The sequence below is a fragment of the Eucalyptus grandis genome, chromosome 11 (assembly GCF_016545825.1).
Source record: "Eucalyptus grandis isolate ANBG69807.140 chromosome 11, ASM1654582v1, whole genome shotgun sequence".
In the NCBI taxonomy this organism is placed as follows: Eukaryota; Viridiplantae; Streptophyta; class Magnoliopsida; order Myrtales; family Myrtaceae; genus Eucalyptus; species Eucalyptus grandis.
Genome location: NC_052622.1, coordinates 26,476,882 through 26,495,814, shown reverse-complemented (window position 1 = coordinate 26,495,814; position 18,933 = coordinate 26,476,882). Strand labels below are relative to the sequence as shown.

Here is an 18,933-nt window from a genome sequence, read left to right as displayed (position 1 = left end):
TTGAACTTCAATTTTAGTTAGCCCTTGAAATCTCATGATGTAAGCAAATAATTAGTTATGATCCATTTGGTCCTATTCGAAAACTTAGTTGAGCACCATCAGAAAAAATGAAGAGAAAGAAAGAGAGGAGGCGGGGAGAGGAAGAAGCCGTCCCTTCTTCATCCACTGGCCGGCAAACCTTGCCAATCTTGGCGAGGGGAGCCGGCCCTTAGATAGCCATCGAGCAATTGTAAGTCAACCCTCGCATGGTATTGGCGAACATTGGCACAACAACAGGAGAGCGCTTACCTCGCCCAATTCGGCAAAGGGGTCTAGAACTCCCGCATTGAAACCTTGGCAACCGATGCACAAAGTCCTATCGGCAAATGAGGATTCAAGAACCAAATTGATTAGAATGACTAAATTGATCGAGGGTACAAGAACCAAAATTTAAATAAAATTAAAGTTCATAAATCAAATTAAATATTAATTGAGAGTAAATGTATTAATTTTTCACGTTGCCCTAACTATATTGCAATATGTTGATAACTGTGATTAGTATTCTAATTTCCCTTTTTCATTTCCATCTCGTTTTACTTGGTCAATTCTTTTTTCTTTTTTCTTTTTTTCTATTGAATGTCTGTGTCAAAGATGTGATGTATAGATGTGATTTATTTGAGACAGGAGGAAGCTTCCGTAGATCTGACCAATGCTCGTGGTTGCGACTTGCATACGCATGCAGCAAACGAATTGCACGAAGGCAATAAAAAAGAACCGTGACAAATAAGATGATGACCTTGCTGACCCTTTGAGCAATCATCCAACCTTGTCGAGCAAATCCTAATATTCTAATTCTAGTCTTACTATTAGTTAAATTGGCCGGTTGGAGTGAGTAAATTCGACAATTATTGTGCAATACCGTGCAAAATAAGAGGAATCAAACGAAGTCAAACGACTTTAGAATTATTGTCAAAAAATTTATAGACCTATTATTTGGATAATTATCTGCAAGGACTAAATTTGCAAGTTTTCGAAAAGTTTATGATTAAATTGACAAATTATAAAAAATTCAATGATGACGTCCGATTAATTTATCGAAATTTAGGCAATTTGAAACTCCCCTTCCTATTAATTAGATGATTAATTTTCTCTCGATGACATACGAGAAAAAAAACAGACAAATACATAGAACTAAAAAAAAACCCTGAAGTTGCTCAGCTGCCCGCCAAATCGAAAGTCGATGTCCCCAAAATGACGTATTGAATCACAGTCATCGCGTGTCTTCTTTCGTCTCCGTGAAGGCACGGTAAGGTAATTGCGGTTGAATTGACTATTATACCCTTACTCCACTTTAATAATTAATTTTTTGACTTTCGCGGGTCCCACTCCCACCCAAAGCGAAAAGTCCCAAAAAAAAAAAAAAAAAAAAAAAGGGCAATTTCAATAAAGATTAAAAGAGGGGAAAAAGAAAAGAAATTAGAGCCAAAAGAAAAAGTAATTGACGCATTCCTACGGTGGACCGGTTGGGGAACCGGTCGTTAATAACCGCCAAGAGAGAAAATCCGAGGAAAGGAGATCCTTGGACACGGTCAATTTCTCTCAATAAATCATGATGATTATGTGATTAACTTAATGCCAATGATCATGAGGTAATTTTCAAAGTCGAATTGGACATGTTTACGTTGTCCTTTGATGTAAATTGCAAATTATAAACTTGATTTCCCGACAGGATTAATGGATGAAGAACCGAGACTAGATTAATAGATGAAGAATTGAGACTTACTTATTGCTCATAATGTCAATACCTAAAATGTAACTTTCAAGGAAAATATTATACTCTGCCTTGCATTGCGATGCTAAAACGAAAATTGACAAATGATAAGTTCAACAAAATGCAAGTTTGGAGAAGGGAAAAAAGACATTAGCAAATATGAGCGAACCATGTCGGAAGGAGGAAACGGGAGCTAGGGGTTAAGTTTTTTAGTGAGCGAAGCTAACTTGGTGACGTTGACTAAACTCAATCCTCTAACTCGTTTTCTTTGTTAATGTGTCATTTATTAAGGAGTTAGTTTATCTTCCAAGGGTAAAGGATCTCGATCCATTGTTATTGCAAGTCATGACTAGAAGAAAGAAAGGATACTCGAGACACTTGAGGAGAAGAGAATGATGACCCCTTCATGAGTACAATTTCATTTGACAAATTTATTACCAAAGTGCAAGCAAGTTAACATCTACATGCACTTGTTGTGGGTTTCCAATTTGAGGCCTAAAAGTATGCTCAATTGGTCTAGCGAGGGAGAACGGGCATTCTATCCATGAGATCGACAAAAAAATCTTGTGTTTTTATTTTAAGATCATTGAAGTTGCATCATGTGTCTCTCCATCTAACTTATATGTATGCATAAGAAATGAGAAGACGGGCATGCATAATTGGAAAATGATATTATACCCTTAGATCCCTTACATAACAAGAGCGATAATAGAGCATAGTTTGTAATTATGTCGTTTCCGTCGGATAAGTAGCCTAAAGCACGGTTTTGTCATTATGGTCAGACAATCACACGTCGAAGTCGAACCACGCAGACAAGTGGCATCATCATGGTCACGTGCCGAATTGACGAGGATGCCCCCTGTTCGGACCGGAAACGGCCCAACTGCTCTTCCGGCCCTGCCCGGAAAAGCAAGAATCCCAGGAAATGCCTTCCCCTGTGCTCTCTCTCTCTCTCTCTCTCTGCTCGCTGAATTGCGTGTTAAACTACAACCGAAGCGTCCTCCCCAAGAAAACGCGACCCCTCCTTCCATTTTTTTGGCACTTTATTCAGCGTCTCTCTCTCTCTCTCTCTCTCTCTGTATATTTATATAGATGCGAATGAACCTTGAGCGAGGACTAGTCTTCTGCAGAATAAACAAAGCCGTCCTCCCCTGGTTGACGAACTCCCCGCTTCTTCTTAAATCTTTCTCGTTTTCCTCGCGACGCGGTCCACATCCTCCTCCTCTGCATTCCCAATCTCTTCCGTGCAAGAGAGGTCCTCCTCCCCTTCAAAGCCTTAAACTCTGGTCGCGTCCGGAGACGCCCCAACCCGACTCCGTCATCAACTTCCTGTTTTTGCAAGCAAGACAAGTTCCTGAATCCAACTCCGCTTGAATCTGCCGTGCGGCTTCTTCTTTTTCGTCTTCTGGAGAGGCGGCAGGAATAAGAATTTCTGGAGATACTGAGTGCTGCTGGGTCGCTGGTAATTGTTCTTTCTTCTTCGTGTGCTCTGCTCTCTTCTAGACGAACTTAGCATAGTTTTCTGCAGAATTCCATTTCCTTTATACAAAGTATTGGTGACCCGGAAATCTTTTCTTGACTCCCTTTCGACAGTGAGATAAAGAAAAAGATTTCGACCAAAGGGTGTCTGGTCTGACCGAAGAAGATGATGGAAGATTTCATCACGCGATCCCTCCTGTAAGTCGTGAATCCACCTGTTTTTTCGAATGCCCGGTTCTTTTTTCGTTTCTTCTTTTGTGTTGGACGATCACGAATCTTTGGTTCGAAGATTGCAATATCAATCAATCTCCCTGAATCCCGTTTTCGCTGGTTTCGGCAGGATGATCCTGGGGTACGCTTACCCAGCATTTCAGTGCTTCAAGACGATGGAGAAAAGCAGAGCCCACAGCGACGAACTCCGCTTCTGGTGTCAATACTGGTAATTCCCAGAAACGCCTCTTCGTACTTTACGTGGTGTAGTTACGGCGTATTGGATTGGATCGGATTATTTTACTCCTATCAAGAAATTCAGCTACTTTTTTGAATTCGGTCTGCGCCGGCCTAATTTTTGGCAAACCTGGTCATCTATGGTCAATTAGCTCAACCTACCTATAGATCTGTTGTAGTTATTACTCTGGATAATAATCGTACATGGCCTGTCTAAACGAATTTCAGCTATTGGGGTTAGGGAGTAGCTAAATAAACTTTTGAACATTGGTTCCGTTTTTGTCGACTGCTGATCATGTTTGCTGTATATGCAGGATAATTATGGCAATCCTGACGATATTGGAGAGAATTGCGGATGCGGTAATCTCCTGGTAAGCAAATTCTGCTTCTGCTCCACGTTCTCTCTGTTCTAGGATGCAACGATTCTGTTCCTTAATGTCTGAGTGATTGATCCCTTAGGGTGCCGATGTATGGCGAGCTCAAGCTGGCGTTTATCATCTACTTGTGGTATCCGAAAACTAAGGTAACTGAACCGAATGGGATTTTATGGGTCTTGTTCGCATCCGGCGTGGGGTTCATAGTTTACATGGCAATCTATTCTTGCAGGGAAGTGGCTACATCTACGAAAGGCTGCTGCGCCCATTCGTGACGGACCATGAGACGGACTTTGAGACGAGGTTGACACAGTGGCGAGACAAAGCCTGGGATTTGGCCTTCTTCTATTATCAGAACTGCTCGGAATTGGGTAAGCAGTCATTCTTCCAAGTCCTCGAGTACATGGCTGGTCAGTCTAGCAAGAAGACACAATCCATCACCAAGGTGAGACTTTACTCTTCATCATTTGCCTGTTGTCTGCTTATAGCTCTAACTTGCTCGTGCTGGTATTTGATTTGATGCAATGGCATCAACAAAGTAATAGGCAGTTTCATGCTTGATATAAGTTCATCGAGTAGAATTTACATTCACAAAGCGTGAAATCGATAAGGGCATATCAGTTGTTTCGAGTAGAGAGTGAGATTGTGAATATAACAACGAGAACGCATTGTGATTTTCCAAAGTCCCATTGCACATCCCTCTCACATATGCCACTATTTCGAATCTCCTATGGATAAGTCATGTAACTATGACAGCAACATCCAGATCATAGCGCACTTAATCCAGATTGCCTATCATGTCTTAAACTCAACCTTTTTGCAGAAGAGCAAGAAGAATCCACTCCCACCACCAAACGAAACCCCCACTTTCTACAAACCAGGGAAGACCAAGAGGCATGAGTACTAGGCACCCAGATCAAACTCAAGTGCAGTGCAACGCCAGAACGGAGTACATGCACATTATTGATGACAACATGCCAGAAGAACCAGGATCTCATCTCGGCAGCAAGCTCTCATCTTCATTATAGGCGCTGAGAGACATGCCTTTGAAGAATACAAATCACTGTACAAAACCACAATCTGAAACACCCTTTTTTCGTTTTCCATAGTGTAAAATTATTGGATGTAGTTCCTCCATTGGTGTGAGATTCTTTTGTGTATTTTTCAATGCTTGTATCAAGTGAAATACTACAGTTTGAATTTTTAGTCACCAAGATAGATTTTAAAGACAATGGATTCGATCAGTGAGACATTCTGGGCTAGTCGAAGCAACCTAATTTGCTCAACTTCTATTTTCCTTAAATTCAAGCTTGAAGTCAAGTTCATGCCTTTTCATGCCCTTTATTCTACATAAAATAGTGACTCGACACACAAACTGAGACATGAATTCAAGATTGCCATACTGCAAAAAGGATCTACGCTAATGTGAGACATCACCACATCCTTTTTAATGGTAACCACCGGAGAAAACATGCAATTATCATCTAGATATTTCTCCTCCAAAATGAGATGAAATAGAGGTGTTTTAAGAATTTCAAGAGCAAATACTATCGAGTGACAAAGTTCCTATCGTGTAAACTAGGAGAATTAAAGCCGTAGCTATTTGCTAAACCAATTTCAGGTTCTTCCAGAAAAATGACACGTGAACTAAAAATTTCTGTGCTGGGCATAAGCAAGAATAAACAGGCAAGCAACTGGGAACAATTCAGAATAATCATATAATTCTCAATGGATATGATCTCACAAAGTGGCACCTTTAAAGATCGAATAACTACTGCACAAATAATGCTGGAAGACCAACTAATAAATCTGCACAAAATCAACTAGCACTCCTGTGATGACCCTTTCTTCATATATTTTCCTCCTAAACATTACATGAAATAAGAGGCCCACATCCCAAAAGGTTTGGACTACTTTTTACAGGTTAGTGGAATCTCTACACCCAAAATCCAAACCATCAACGCCACAAGGTTTCATGCTCCAATATAACTTACACCATTCCAAACTCATTGCTATATGGGACGTGGATAGGACATACAGCTCGCTGGAATAATAGTGGGATAGCTTAAACAGGACAATCTGCTTTTCCAAGGAGTTTTTAGTATTCAGAGTGAAAAAAAGGAGACAACAGAGCATTGTGTTGGTATATCTAACATTTGTTGGTCCACTACAGTGAAAGATTGACACTAAGTTCTCTGTACTATATTCACTACTTCCTCCAGCCCAGCCCACAAATAGGAGGCAGGGAGAGGGGGGGGTGGAGAGAGAGAGAGAGAGAGAGAGAGTTTGCCATGAACTAATGCAGACTCATGAGAGACAGACTTTGCCGTGAACTAATGCAGATTTTATCCCAGGCAATGTGTTCCTATTCACAAGAATAGAAGTTAGAATTGGTTAAATGATCAGTTCAATTACAAGAGTAGCGAAGATGTTTCTGATTTGAATAAATGTCAATCAATCAAGCATAGAACTTCAGCAACTGTTTGGATGTGAGTCAAGATCAGAGAACAAACTACAAGAACTCTACCAAAGATGTGGGAGTACTAGCTGTTAATGGGTCAAATAAAGACATCATCAAACATGTAAGCTTTGCCTGTTGTTGCTCTCTCATGAAAGATTGTCTCTCCTCTCCTGGCAGCTTTTACTCATAGCTAATGGCTACAGCCAGTCACTGTGACAATTTCCATCCATAATCAATAGTCTAAACAAGAACTATAAAGTCGAATGACACATGTTCTGAGCTTAGTGAATAGGCACCATTTACCATTCACATGTTGGGCCGCAGAAGAGCCTCTGCCACTTCCGTCCAGTTTCTTTCAGTCACAAGAGTCAGAAGCAATCAACTCCTAACTCAGCTAATCACTACGAAAATGAAGATATGCGACATAACACAACACCAAGCACCCGATACACCCATCTCAAATACAAGCACTGTGGCATTGTAACTCGCATTTCAAGAAAGAAGTGATTAGCGCACCCTACAGCAAATCAGATTTTTCTCACCATGTAGACCAAAAACAGAATCACGGGCACATAATGTTTTGAAAGAATTTTCAGCTGCAAGAATCGCAACATCCTCTATATATTCAATTAAGCTTCACAATTTGTACACCACAAGGGAGATGAGGACAGGGGCAACGATGAGTTACAACAAATGTCCAGTCTTTTTTGAAACTGTTCTTCGCTGGTCTTTAACAATACTGGGAGAGGGAAACAAACCCCCTTCTCGACACAGCATTGGTGCCTAGGTTTGATCCTATTCTCTAAGCTAAACGAGAAATAATGCGGGAACTCCTTCAACTCCTTCAAGTCCCTGCCCATCTCCACCACGAAGTAATTGAACTTAGGCTCCAAATTCTCCTTTATACTGTAACAGAACAACTGCGGGAACCGCCTGAACATCACGATCGCGTCCCGATGCGAGAACCCGACATTCTTGAAGTACTCGATCCGAGGGACAAACTTATCCTCGACGCTACAGGAGAGGAGAGAAGTATACTTGTTTACCTCGGCGATGCCAATGCTCTGGAGGAAATAGAGGGTGGGACGGAGCCGGTGCTTGACGCTGCAGACGAGCAGCCGGGGCCGCCGGTTGACGACCCTCCGGAGGTCGGAGCCGTTCACCTTCGCCTCGCGGAGGAGGAAGGTGAGGACGGGGAGGACGTCGGAGACCCGGGAGGTGAGGACCTCGGGGCACATGCCCACGATGCGGCGGAGGTCGACGGCGGTGAAGCCCATGGAGGAGAGGAAGTGGACGGTGGACTTGAGGTCGGGGAGGGGGGCGGCGGCGACGGCGGGGTGGCGGCCGACGAGGGAGAAGAAGTCGATGCCGAAGGAGTCGAGGAAGAGCATCTTCTCCTCGAATTCGGCGTGGGAGGGGAGTTGGGTAGGAGGAGGGGGAGGAGGGGGGGGGAGGAATGGACTACGGTGGTCTTGGGGGTTTGGGAGGGAGGGAGATGGTGGCGGCGGCGGCGGCGGCGGCGGAGGAGGAGGATTTGGAGGAGACGGCGGCGGCGGCGGGGAGGCGGAGGGTTCTTGGTGGGTGGAGAGACGGCGAGGGGGAGATCATGGGGAGGGAGGGGGAAGTGATGGGGATGATTGAAATGGAGGGAGAGTGGGTCTTGCATGATGCTACATGGCTTGGGGAGGAGGGGGAATGACGAAGAGGAAGCGAGCTGACGGTGGCTTTTGTGTTTTTGGTGGATGTGAGGATAAGAGGATGGAGAATTTCCTGACTCTGCAGATTGCTTGTGATAATGCAATGACAAAGGAGAGTCCCGGAAGATGAGAGAGACACACACACACACACAGAGCCGCAGCGGGAGGAGGAGGAGGAGGAGCTATTGGGCCTGTCCAACATCCATGGGCCTTGTCCCAAAGAAATAACGTGAAATGTCAGAAATGTGCCCAAGTAAAAAGTTCAAGAACAGGAAGCATGTATCTTCAAATAGAACTTTTTCATCACTTTGGAGAGCATTATCACGTAGGGGTCGAAATATTCGCATTAAGTCATAATTACTCCATATTATCTAGGATCCGAAGGGTCTGAGGTTGGCCTACTCGCCACCATGGCCTCATCAAAAGCAGTTTCTTTGCATGAATATACCCAAGCTGTTGAAAATTTAGATAAAATGTGTGTATTTAATTTGACTTTTGAAAGAATTCTTTGGGAAAATGTAGTGGAATTTAGGTTAAAGAGGTTTTCTAAAATGGACATAATGTTTGTTGGATTGTAATTTAAAAGTGCATTGAGATACAATTTTGGTTTAAATAGCGTTTGAAATATCACACTTTGTAAAGGACAATTGCTATTTCTTTAACTGAAAAACAAAAAATCAAAACTGGCAAAGAGTTTGGCATTGGTGACCATTGCCTCAGGTTGCACAACTTTAGGCGAGAACTACGTAGAGTTGCTAGGAGTCGCACAATCTCATGCCACCTCCCTAAGATCACACTATCTCATGTAAGACTGCCGATGCCACATTTGAGTTGCCAAAAACTAGATATAGCCTTGTCGGCAATGTCATGCAAGGTGAGGACACTTGAAATTATGAAAGTTTGGCAACGGTAGAGTTTGAGGGGAAAAAAGTGTTAATATTCCAAAGATGTTGAAAACTCGAAACACCTCTGGAATTGCTTTGAATTAAAGGCCTCTAGAGGCATTTTGAAATGCATTTGCATCTCATGCAAAATTCTCCAAAAAATTTACCAAACCCTATTTGCCTAGCGGAAATGCTTTTAAAGCCCCCAAGGGCCTTTGGCATTGCATTGTCAAATACAATATCATAAAAGAAGGCCCAATACCAAAAAAAGAAAAAAAAATTCTTCAACTTTAGGTTTAGTCCTAATTCTACCCCAAATTTTATTTTTTGTCTTCCCTCAAAATTTTCTTTTGTCCCAAATTTATCTCTGTTAACTTTTTTTTTTTTTTTTTGGTGAAAGTAAGTGAAATCTCTGTTAACTTTCCCTCCAAAGTGTTCATTAATGAACCTTTATGGCATTTCCACGTCATAATGAAATTCACTTCAAAGAGAAAATATTGCTTGCACCTTTGATTTCAGCTGGTCCACTCACCGAGCAACACATGTCGCATGGTGGCACGTTAGAATCAAACTTCCTTTGGAAAAGAAAAAAAAAATTGGTTCTCTCTCCCATTAGGCCTAGCAAGATCCCTATCTCTCGGTCAATTTCAAAAATTCGGCTCTCTCACTACAAGTAAATATTAGCTGGGCCTCACTGGAGATCCTTCTTTCTTACAATTAATTTGAATGGAATCATCGGACTTTCTCTCTCTTCATTTTTTTGTTTGACTCTTGCCCTTCGCTCTCTCCAACGGAAACGAAGCCTACCATTGGATGAACCACGCCATCGCCGCCGCTTTCGCATCCGCTTCTAACACACTTCCTCTGCATTCACTGACACCATTTCCTTCCTAAGAATCTCTCCAGGTCACTCTACCCTTTGCTTTTTCTCTAATGAACAACAAAGCCCACAACAAACCATGCCGTCGCTGCTACTTTTGCATATGCCTCATCCACTACCTCTGCATAGGCGTTATCCGTTGCCTTTGCATCCGCATTCACTCATCTCTCTCAACTCACTCTCACCCTCTCTGCCGTTGCCCAACGAACCACTCTGCTTGTGCCTCTGCCTCACTACCGATTTTCTTATATTTTCTCCAACATTGTATTTTTATTTTTTTTATCATCGATTTGTAATTTAAAGATTTTCGTTCGACCTTAGGTTTTTTTTTTTTTTTGTCCTTCCCTATTCTCACCCTCACCGTGGTGACAAGTGGTCTTACTGATGTGCTTTTGTTGTGCCAGTGAGGTGAGTCCAAAATCTTCACATTTCATTTTCTAGATTTGATCTTTTGGATGTATCTAGGCCATATCATTGACATGAGAAACCACTACCCACGAGTTTGCCACTATCCACTCAAAAAATCAAGGTATTGCCCAACGAACCATACCATTGCCAGCCGATGAACCGCTCTCCTTAGGTACCAATTTTATTACATTTTCTCCAACATTGTGTGTGTGTATTTTTTTTTTTTTTTTGCCATCAATTTGTAAATTTAGTGTTTTATTTGAATTCAAGGGTTTTTTCCTTGCCCTAGCCGCCCAACAAACGTGTCTGCATCCGCCTCATCTCGTTGTTCGACCAAACCACGCCAAATGATGCCTCACTCTGTCTTAGGCCACCCCTACTTTTTCTACCTCTACTAGGTACTAAACACTTTGTCTTTCCAGCCTTATGATTAATTAAGGATGAAAAAAATGCATTGTGTCACGAATTTATAGATCTTAGGTCCCTAGAATTGTGTAATTTGCCTCTCGGCAAAGTGGTGTTTATGTTCTCGTAGTTAGAACAATGTTTATAAAGCATATGATAGTGTCTTTACCTAAATTATAGTCAAAACTTAAAGAGTGATATTGCAAATGTCTTGAATCAATACCATATTCACAGATGAGAAGCATCCCAACGCTACTCCCACCTCCAACCCCCACCCAAAACTTAAAAAAAAAAAAAAAAAAAAAACCTCTAAAAAGGCTGATGTGGCTTTCTAAATATTTTTACACTAGAAAAAAAGTAAATTATTCAGTTTGATCGTATGCAACTAACTTTATTTAGATATAGATTAACATAAGCCATTAATTTAAAACATAACAACTCAACTGTGTAGTTACGAATGAGTAAAAAAGATAAAGACTTAGAGATTAAGCAAATTATATTTCTTCTCACCCTTCAACATACTGAAAAATGAAAAAATATATATGACAAAACTATTGTCATCAAGAGAAGATAAAACAAGGATAAATCATATAAATATACAAAAAGTATCTCCATAATCATTCGAGGGTTGGTATATAAATAGTTCAAGCTAACAAGACGTATAAAATTGATAAAAGATTTCATTATCTAAATTCATTAAGTAATGGACTAAATTATCCAATATATTTCCTAGGATTTCACACTCTTTCCGTAGAAATGTTAGGAATATGTTCCAAAAAAAAAAGATGATGAAGATAATGCTGACAACTTAAAATAAAATCAATGAACAATCTCTTTGGCTAGTGATTGGAAGAGCAAACAATAGAGAAGTAGAGGAGAAACATCCCTTACAAAGGACGCCTAACTAGCTATGATATAGTAAAGTGGGGCAAAAAAAAAAAAAAAAAAAAAACAAAAAATCTGACACTTCAATTATATAACAAGGTATTACATTCTTTGCCATAAGATGAAAATGGGCTATTCGTCAATATGCCAAAGAACATTGAATCTGCAAAAAGCTTAATATCTCTAAATCTTTGAAAAATGTCATTCAAGTAAAATTAAATGGTTTCATGAGAGATGAGAACAACTTCTCCTTGGAACAGGTTTTATAGTTTTATACTTGTAAATATTGCTAAATGTAGGTTCTCTTCAATCTTCGAGCAAGTTACTAATTAGTAAAGATGAAGAATCATGTTGTTTGCTTGTCTATATTGAAACATGGTTTATATTGCAAAAAATGACGTCAACTATGAATTAGAATGAAACCTCATTGTTTTTATGCATTATGATTGATTAATAAGCTCAATATATTTCATTGAATTAGATCAATTAATTGAGTAGCAAGTGAGTGGATTTACTTGCAATTAGTGGATAAATTCTTGTCTTCGATTTTTTATCTTATAAGAGTGAATATGATCACACGGTTCAATTCGAGAGTCACTAGTTATACATGACATTAAGCATGCATAATTTTGTCAAATATGGAGGATCTAATATATGTTTTTAGCTTTACCAATTTTTTTTTTTACATATATATACATTTTTAGGATATCCAAATGATTAGTTAAATAACAAATGATACTTACAATTGAAACAAAACTCTAGAGATGAATTAATCTACTTTATGTTGTTTATGTAATTAGGTTAGATTGTTGTTTTGGCCAAAACTGCTTAAACCCACAGGACTTAACTTCGAAGCTTGCTTGTCGGGATTATTTTGGTGTCATTTCACTCCAAATTTGGTATAATTTGGGTGCGATTTTACACGTATATATTTATCGAATAGCAAAATCATAATGAATTCTTCGCTCATACTATGTGAAACATATTTTGCTTTCTTAAGTAACATATAAGATTTTATTAAACTTGTAAAAGCACTATCTTATTTACTTTTTGTTATTTTAATTATAACATGAAACTTCTCATCTTTCACATGTAATAAGTGATATGGAAAAAGATTTTGAATTTGCAGTAGGAATGGTGTTTTCAAATAAACTTGAACATAACATAAATATGTGGCCTATGCAATCAGTAAAGGATTTAGAGTGAGCGAGAGTAATATGTTTATAAATAATAATAAAAAAATTAATCTGACGGACTTTTGTATGTAATTGTGAGGAGTATTCTGACAGTTCATGTAGTAAAGAAAAAAAACATGAGAGATATGAAGTTGGATGTGGCTATTTTGCTCATATCAAATTTAAAGTTGAAAATAGTATCTATGAAGTCCTAGAGTATATTTTTGAGTATAATCATCCATTTGTCCCAAAATATCCAAAGTACTTGATTAGATATGGAGGATTAATATATGATACTTGCAAAACTATTTTAGTTGACATAATTAAAGCTGACATTGGAGGGATTACGTCATATAAGTTTTTAGCAAATAAAGCCGAATGAAGCAAAAACTCGAGTTTTAATTTGCGTGATTGTCAAAATTATTTCTAAACAAAAAAATCCAATGGTATAAGTAGGGGAGATTATCAAAATCTCTTGAATCATTTTCATTGCATGCAAATGCAAAACCCAATATTTTTCTACGCTGTACAAGTAGATAAAAATGGTAGATATTGAGAAATAACTTATTCAAATTTGATTACAATTATATCGATATTGTGTTGGCGTTTAACACCATGTATTGCACCAATAAAAATAATATGATATGTGTACATTTTATTAGGGTTAATCATCATTTGAAAAATATTATATTTTGGTGTACATATTTGTTGGATACGACTATAAAATCATTTATTTGATTATTTAAGGCTTTTTTGAACTTTATGGAAGATAAGGCTCTGAAAACCATGTTAACTAATCAAGACATAACCATGGAACAGTGTTTCCAAACACACAATATCGTTTATGTGTTTGGCACATTGGGAAAAATGCTAAAAAAAAAACATTCCACATTTTTACAATAAACCAGTTTTAATGATAAATATTTCTTAACGATTATGTATAAATACAATTCGGAGGGAAAATTTGAATTTACTTGAAAAGAAATGGAATAAGAGTAGCATATTGAGAATAATAATTGGTTTCGAAAATTATACAATCTTAGACATAAATGAAGTTTAACTTTTGATTGTGATATATTTACATGTGGTATAACGTCAAATTAAGGAGTGATGACACCAATAATGTCTTCCAATGTATGTCGAAGAAGAACAACTGAAACACATACAAGAAATTGAAAGTCAAGATGATTACACATCTCGTGGGAAGCCCAAATTGCAGGTTTCGAATAATAGGATTTTGGACCATACCACTTCAGTACATACATACACCATTTTTAACAAGTTAACACAAAATTTTTGTAAATTCTCTCCACGCATATTTCAAATGCTACATTTGATAGATCGATATATTTATATATACTCAAGTGTATGGAGAATCAATATGAAAATATTGTTAGATTTGACACTGTAGACTTTTCAGTTTCTTGTTAATGCAAATTATTTGAATCAAAATGATGGTTGTACGTTATGAATTGAAAGTGCTAATTGAGAACATGTCGATTACGAGCATTTCATTTGTTTATATTTTGAAAAGATGAACTAAAGGAGCTAAATAAGCAATTGTAAGTGGTAAATCTCATTTAATATCACTAGGTTTATCTAGATTTAATTGATTTTCCACATTAATGCAACAATTTTTTGAACTAATAAGTATATGAGCTAAAAATGTAAACACTATGAGATTAGTGTCGAAGAACATGGAAAATACAAAAGTTGAGCTATCATTATACTAATCAAGTGTGATTGTGATTGATGATGCTAGTGATGATGATAATGAGATTTCTTTGTGCGATGTTTTGGTATTAGACCCCTTTGAAGGAAAGAAAATGGAAGAATAACTTATGAAAGACTTAAAAGTTCAAGTAAGAAGAAGAAAAAAAAAATCTAAGAAATGAATATTCCCAACACAGATAAAAAGTCAAAATGAGTAACATATTATTCTAGTAAATATGATTAGGTAAAATTTTCGCTTATGATACGTGATGCCAATTAACATATTTATTGCTTTATAATATAAAGTTGGCAATCTAAGCAACACTCGATGAGACTTATTTTCCAAATTATTTGAGCAATTCAAATTAGTTTCCACATTTATTTTATCTAAGCAACATTGGTGGTTAATGATAAATCTAAACTTTTATAAGCATATATACCGTTCTTGATCATATACTCATATTTACATGTTACTAATTTTGTCAATTTTTACATAGATGCAACAGTCTCCATACATCATGTTGTTGGGGATTATAAGTGAATTTTGCCTATTCCCTAATAGGTATTTAATAGTTTGGCGTATTAATTTAGTTAAAATAGATTGTACTTTTCTACAACTATAGAAAACTCATCCTCAACAGAAGTTACAATCATTACAATAATTTAATTTCATTATGTTAATTGAGTCATTTATAATATATAGATGCAATCATCATACATCATACCATCGGAAATTATGAATACATTTTCACAATTTACTAATCAAGTGTTTATTATGAAATCCATTTTAATCTTAGTGTTATTTCATCTTTTTGTTATTATTGTAATATTGTAAATGGTTTCTTCTAAATAGATATTGGAGTATTATAATATATCTTATGGAATTATTTTGAGTTAGCTATAATTTGTTTTGCGTTTTGTCTCATGAGATTACTTGAGACATATTTATCTTAGTAACTTATTTAATAAAATGTAAATAAATTGATTATTCGTTTGTATAAAGGTTATCAAACTCTTTTCAACATCTTGGGATGAATGGATTGAACAATTTTGAAGAAGCACATACCAATTCACTAAAATAGTTATTTCGGTAGGGGAATGAAAGAAAATGTAAGAAAACATTATAAAATTAGTAGTTCTTATTATAGGAGACAATTGGTTATCGATTAGCAGATATTATATAACTATGGAGCAAACAATCATGCATAGATGGGAGGTGAATATCTTTGCTCGATTCTAGAGAGAATATATATTTAAAAGCAAGAGAATGAAAGAAAATCAGAAGAGAAGAAAACATTGGCACTTCACATTGATAGAACATCATTGTTCTCTTTGTTGTTCTACCTTGAGGCAATTTCTTTATATATTATTCCTCAATGGCATCTAATGAAAAATAGAATGGAAATATTGCAATTCATATAGTTCATCTTTTTATCTCTATGCCCAGTTCCTATTAAAAATATATATATTCAACTATTAGCTAAAATTTTGCCAACTTCAGTCAAATAATGTACTGCAATTTAATTGTCACAATATCGAGCCCCTTAAGTTTGACCACTAATTTAACTTGTCCTTGGAGGTTATGAAGTTCTTTAAATCTAGGTAAGTATAGAAATAGAAAGAAGTTGAGATTATCTGATTAATAAAATGTCAGATGCAATTTATTACTAACTTGCAGTCTCGGCATATTTCCTATCCTATGCTACAATCACAGATAGCTCTGGGTAGGTGCTATTGTCATGCTTCAAGTGGCAAGTGTTTGCGTTGCATGCTTTGCTCCCTCGCCCACTGAGCTTGTTTGTCTCATCTTCTATAAAAAAATTTCGTACTAAAGCTGTATGTAAGAGATATAATATGCAATGATGAGCATGATATAATAACAAACTGCAAGAGAGGCAAACAATATATAGCTTTATGCAAATAGTCTATGTTTACCAATTTCCTTATCATAAGTGAAAAGATGAAGATGATACGTTATCATGTACTATAATATCCCAAGTCTCGTTACTCAATGTGTACCAAATTATGAACTTAAGAATATCTAAAGGAATATACGATATTATACTCCATAGCCAAGTGACACTAGCCCATTCCTAACCAATGTCAATCATCCTTGTGAAACCCTAATTGGCATACATGGTCAAGAGAGTCGCAATCTAACAAGCATAAACCAGATGAGTCATGAACTTGTTACTCTTCAACGATATTATATCAATTATCAACATCGCATTTTTATTCCTTACTAGCTATGTAACAATGAAGGCTAATATAAGCTAGAGACTTGGGCATTCAATGTTAACCAACTGCGAGATCAAGTAACAAAGATAAGTACCTAATTCCTCATACTCACCTAGAGAAAGATAGCTATTGTAAGCTTGTGTGGATAGTTTCTAATTGACTTCACTCCAAATTTGTTTTGTGAAGCCAAATAATGAGTTAAAAACTTCAATCCTAAAGGAGAAAGGCCAAATTGTAAATAATTTATATATGCAATCCAAAAGGAAGCATCCCCATCTCGGTCACACATAGATGTTCACAAACTATAGAATATTCATCAATTCTAAGAAGGTCACCTTCCAAACGATAGGTATCTATTGGAATAATATCCCTAAGCTTAATATAGATCACCTATGAAGCACAGACACGTTCTAGAAGTTTCAGTGTCGTGTCGGACACCTCGACATGTGCCCAACACACTCGAACACGTGGTTAACACGTGTCGGAAAATTCAACACACGATCAACTTTTTCTGACACACTCCAACTCGCGTGTCCAGAAATTGTGAGAGACATGGTGTTTTCTGGGGTGGGTCTGCAAGTGCGAAGGGAGAGAAAATTGTTAAAGAAGGCGACAAAAGGTGGAGGCAAAGGTGAGAGAGCAGAGGCAAGGCCGCAATTGCAAGGAGGAGGGCCGCGACTGCGATGCCGCAATTGAGAATCGGAAGTGAGGCTATGGCTGCAAAGGAGGGAGGGCCACAAGCGAGGTGGCAAGTGATTACGACGAGGTGATTAAGAAAGAGCAGAGATCAAAATGAAGAGAATCAAGCAAGGAGGAACAAGAGGCTGTGGAGGAGGGTTTCAAATTTTGACAAGAAGAGAAGATAAAAAAGAAAAATTAAATTGGGGATTCTAAAGTGGAGGGATGACCGTGCGGGATGACTTTAATTTTTAAGGGAAGTGACAGCCTTGACAGGTGATGGGGGAAAGAAATGAGGGAAGAAACCAGGGGCGGAAAGTGGGGGTTAGTAGGATGGCAATTTTTTTGTGTGTGGGGAGGGGGTTGGGGGTGGCGGTTTCATGTTTTGAGAGGGGAGCAGAATGAGGGAGGAAATTGGGCGGCGGGACTTTTTTTGTTAGAAAAATAAATAAATAATGCTAAAAGTGATTTCAAAAAATTAAAATACTGAATACTAAATAATAACAAATTTTGATCATTATAAAATATCATAAATTTATATAAATAAGTTGATTCTAATCTTTTGTTAGTCATTAAGTTCATCGATAATTTTTATTAAAGTTAGAAACATGTTTCCAAATATGGGTACACATTAACTATGGATATGTCTTTCGAATTTCCTATGAATAAATTTATTAATATTATTAGTGTAAATTCATTGTAAGCTCTTTTTTATTATTTATTTATTTGTGAATTCGAATCAAATTAATTAAAAGTAAAAATATTCATTTAATATATAACGTGTCATAACGTATTAGAATTCTCTATTTTTGAAAAATGACGTGTCGGTGTGTTGTGTTGTATCGCATGTCCATGTCACGTGTCGGTGTTACTTAGTAGATCACATCTCCAAGAACCAAAATGGTTGCTTCTTGCTCTCTCCATGTCCCATCTCTAAGGACCTTCAAAATTTAGTTAAGCAAACATAAATATTCAGTTTAGTGTAAAGAGAAAAAAAAAATACACCATTTGCCGAGCTGTGCGTCAAGCAACCCCATTCTACTCTATAATATAACCTTCAACTGAAAATAAGGTTAGCATCATGCTGACTTGCTTGAATGTATTGATTTTACAAAACATGCTTCTCACCGCATTTCTAAAGACTTACATTTTTTTTTTTTTTTGATGACTCAGGGAAACTTGTAAGCCGATAGCCGGCGGACAAACCCTGAGGCCCACAGAGTAACCCACCACCCTCGTGAAGCGGGTAAGTCCACCTGCGACGTGTTGGGGATTCGAACTTCTCCTCTTCGTGAGAGAGAGAAAGCCCGAAGCCAGCAGCGCCACTCAGTACGGTGGTTAAAAACTTACATCTTTTTATCACTAGATTTTGCAAAAATCAAAGATAGGTCAATATACTTAACTAGAAGTATACCTTTCAAAAAATCACTTATAATGGTCAATTATTCATGAGGTATTC

General features: G+C 37.5%; 2 protein-coding genes across 2 annotated transcripts; one reads left to right on the top strand and one right to left on the bottom strand.

Moving 5' to 3' along the window:
- The first annotated feature begins 2,797 nt into the window (after positions 1–2,797).
- Positions 2,798–5,327, top strand: LOC104426067 (putative HVA22-like protein g). The gene is made up of 7 exons (XM_010039002.3): positions 2,798–3,212; positions 3,344–3,427; positions 3,570–3,668; positions 3,991–4,047; positions 4,136–4,199; positions 4,283–4,495; positions 4,874–5,327. The coding sequence occupies exons 2-7, from the start codon at positions 3,396–3,398 to the stop codon at positions 4,955–4,957; spliced, it is 549 nt and encodes a 182-aa protein (XP_010037304.1). The 5' UTR covers positions 2,798–3,212; positions 3,344–3,395; the 3' UTR covers positions 4,958–5,327.
- A 1,762-nt stretch (positions 5,328–7,089) lies between these two features.
- LOC120289482 (transcription termination factor MTEF1, chloroplastic) lies at positions 7,090–8,115 on the bottom strand (the record flags this gene model as incomplete). The annotated part of the gene is made up of 1 exon (XM_039304415.1): positions 7,090–8,115. A coding segment is annotated over one exon (975 nt), but the record flags the coding sequence as incomplete, so codon positions are not given.
- Positions 8,116–18,933: the final 10,818 nt, after the last annotated feature.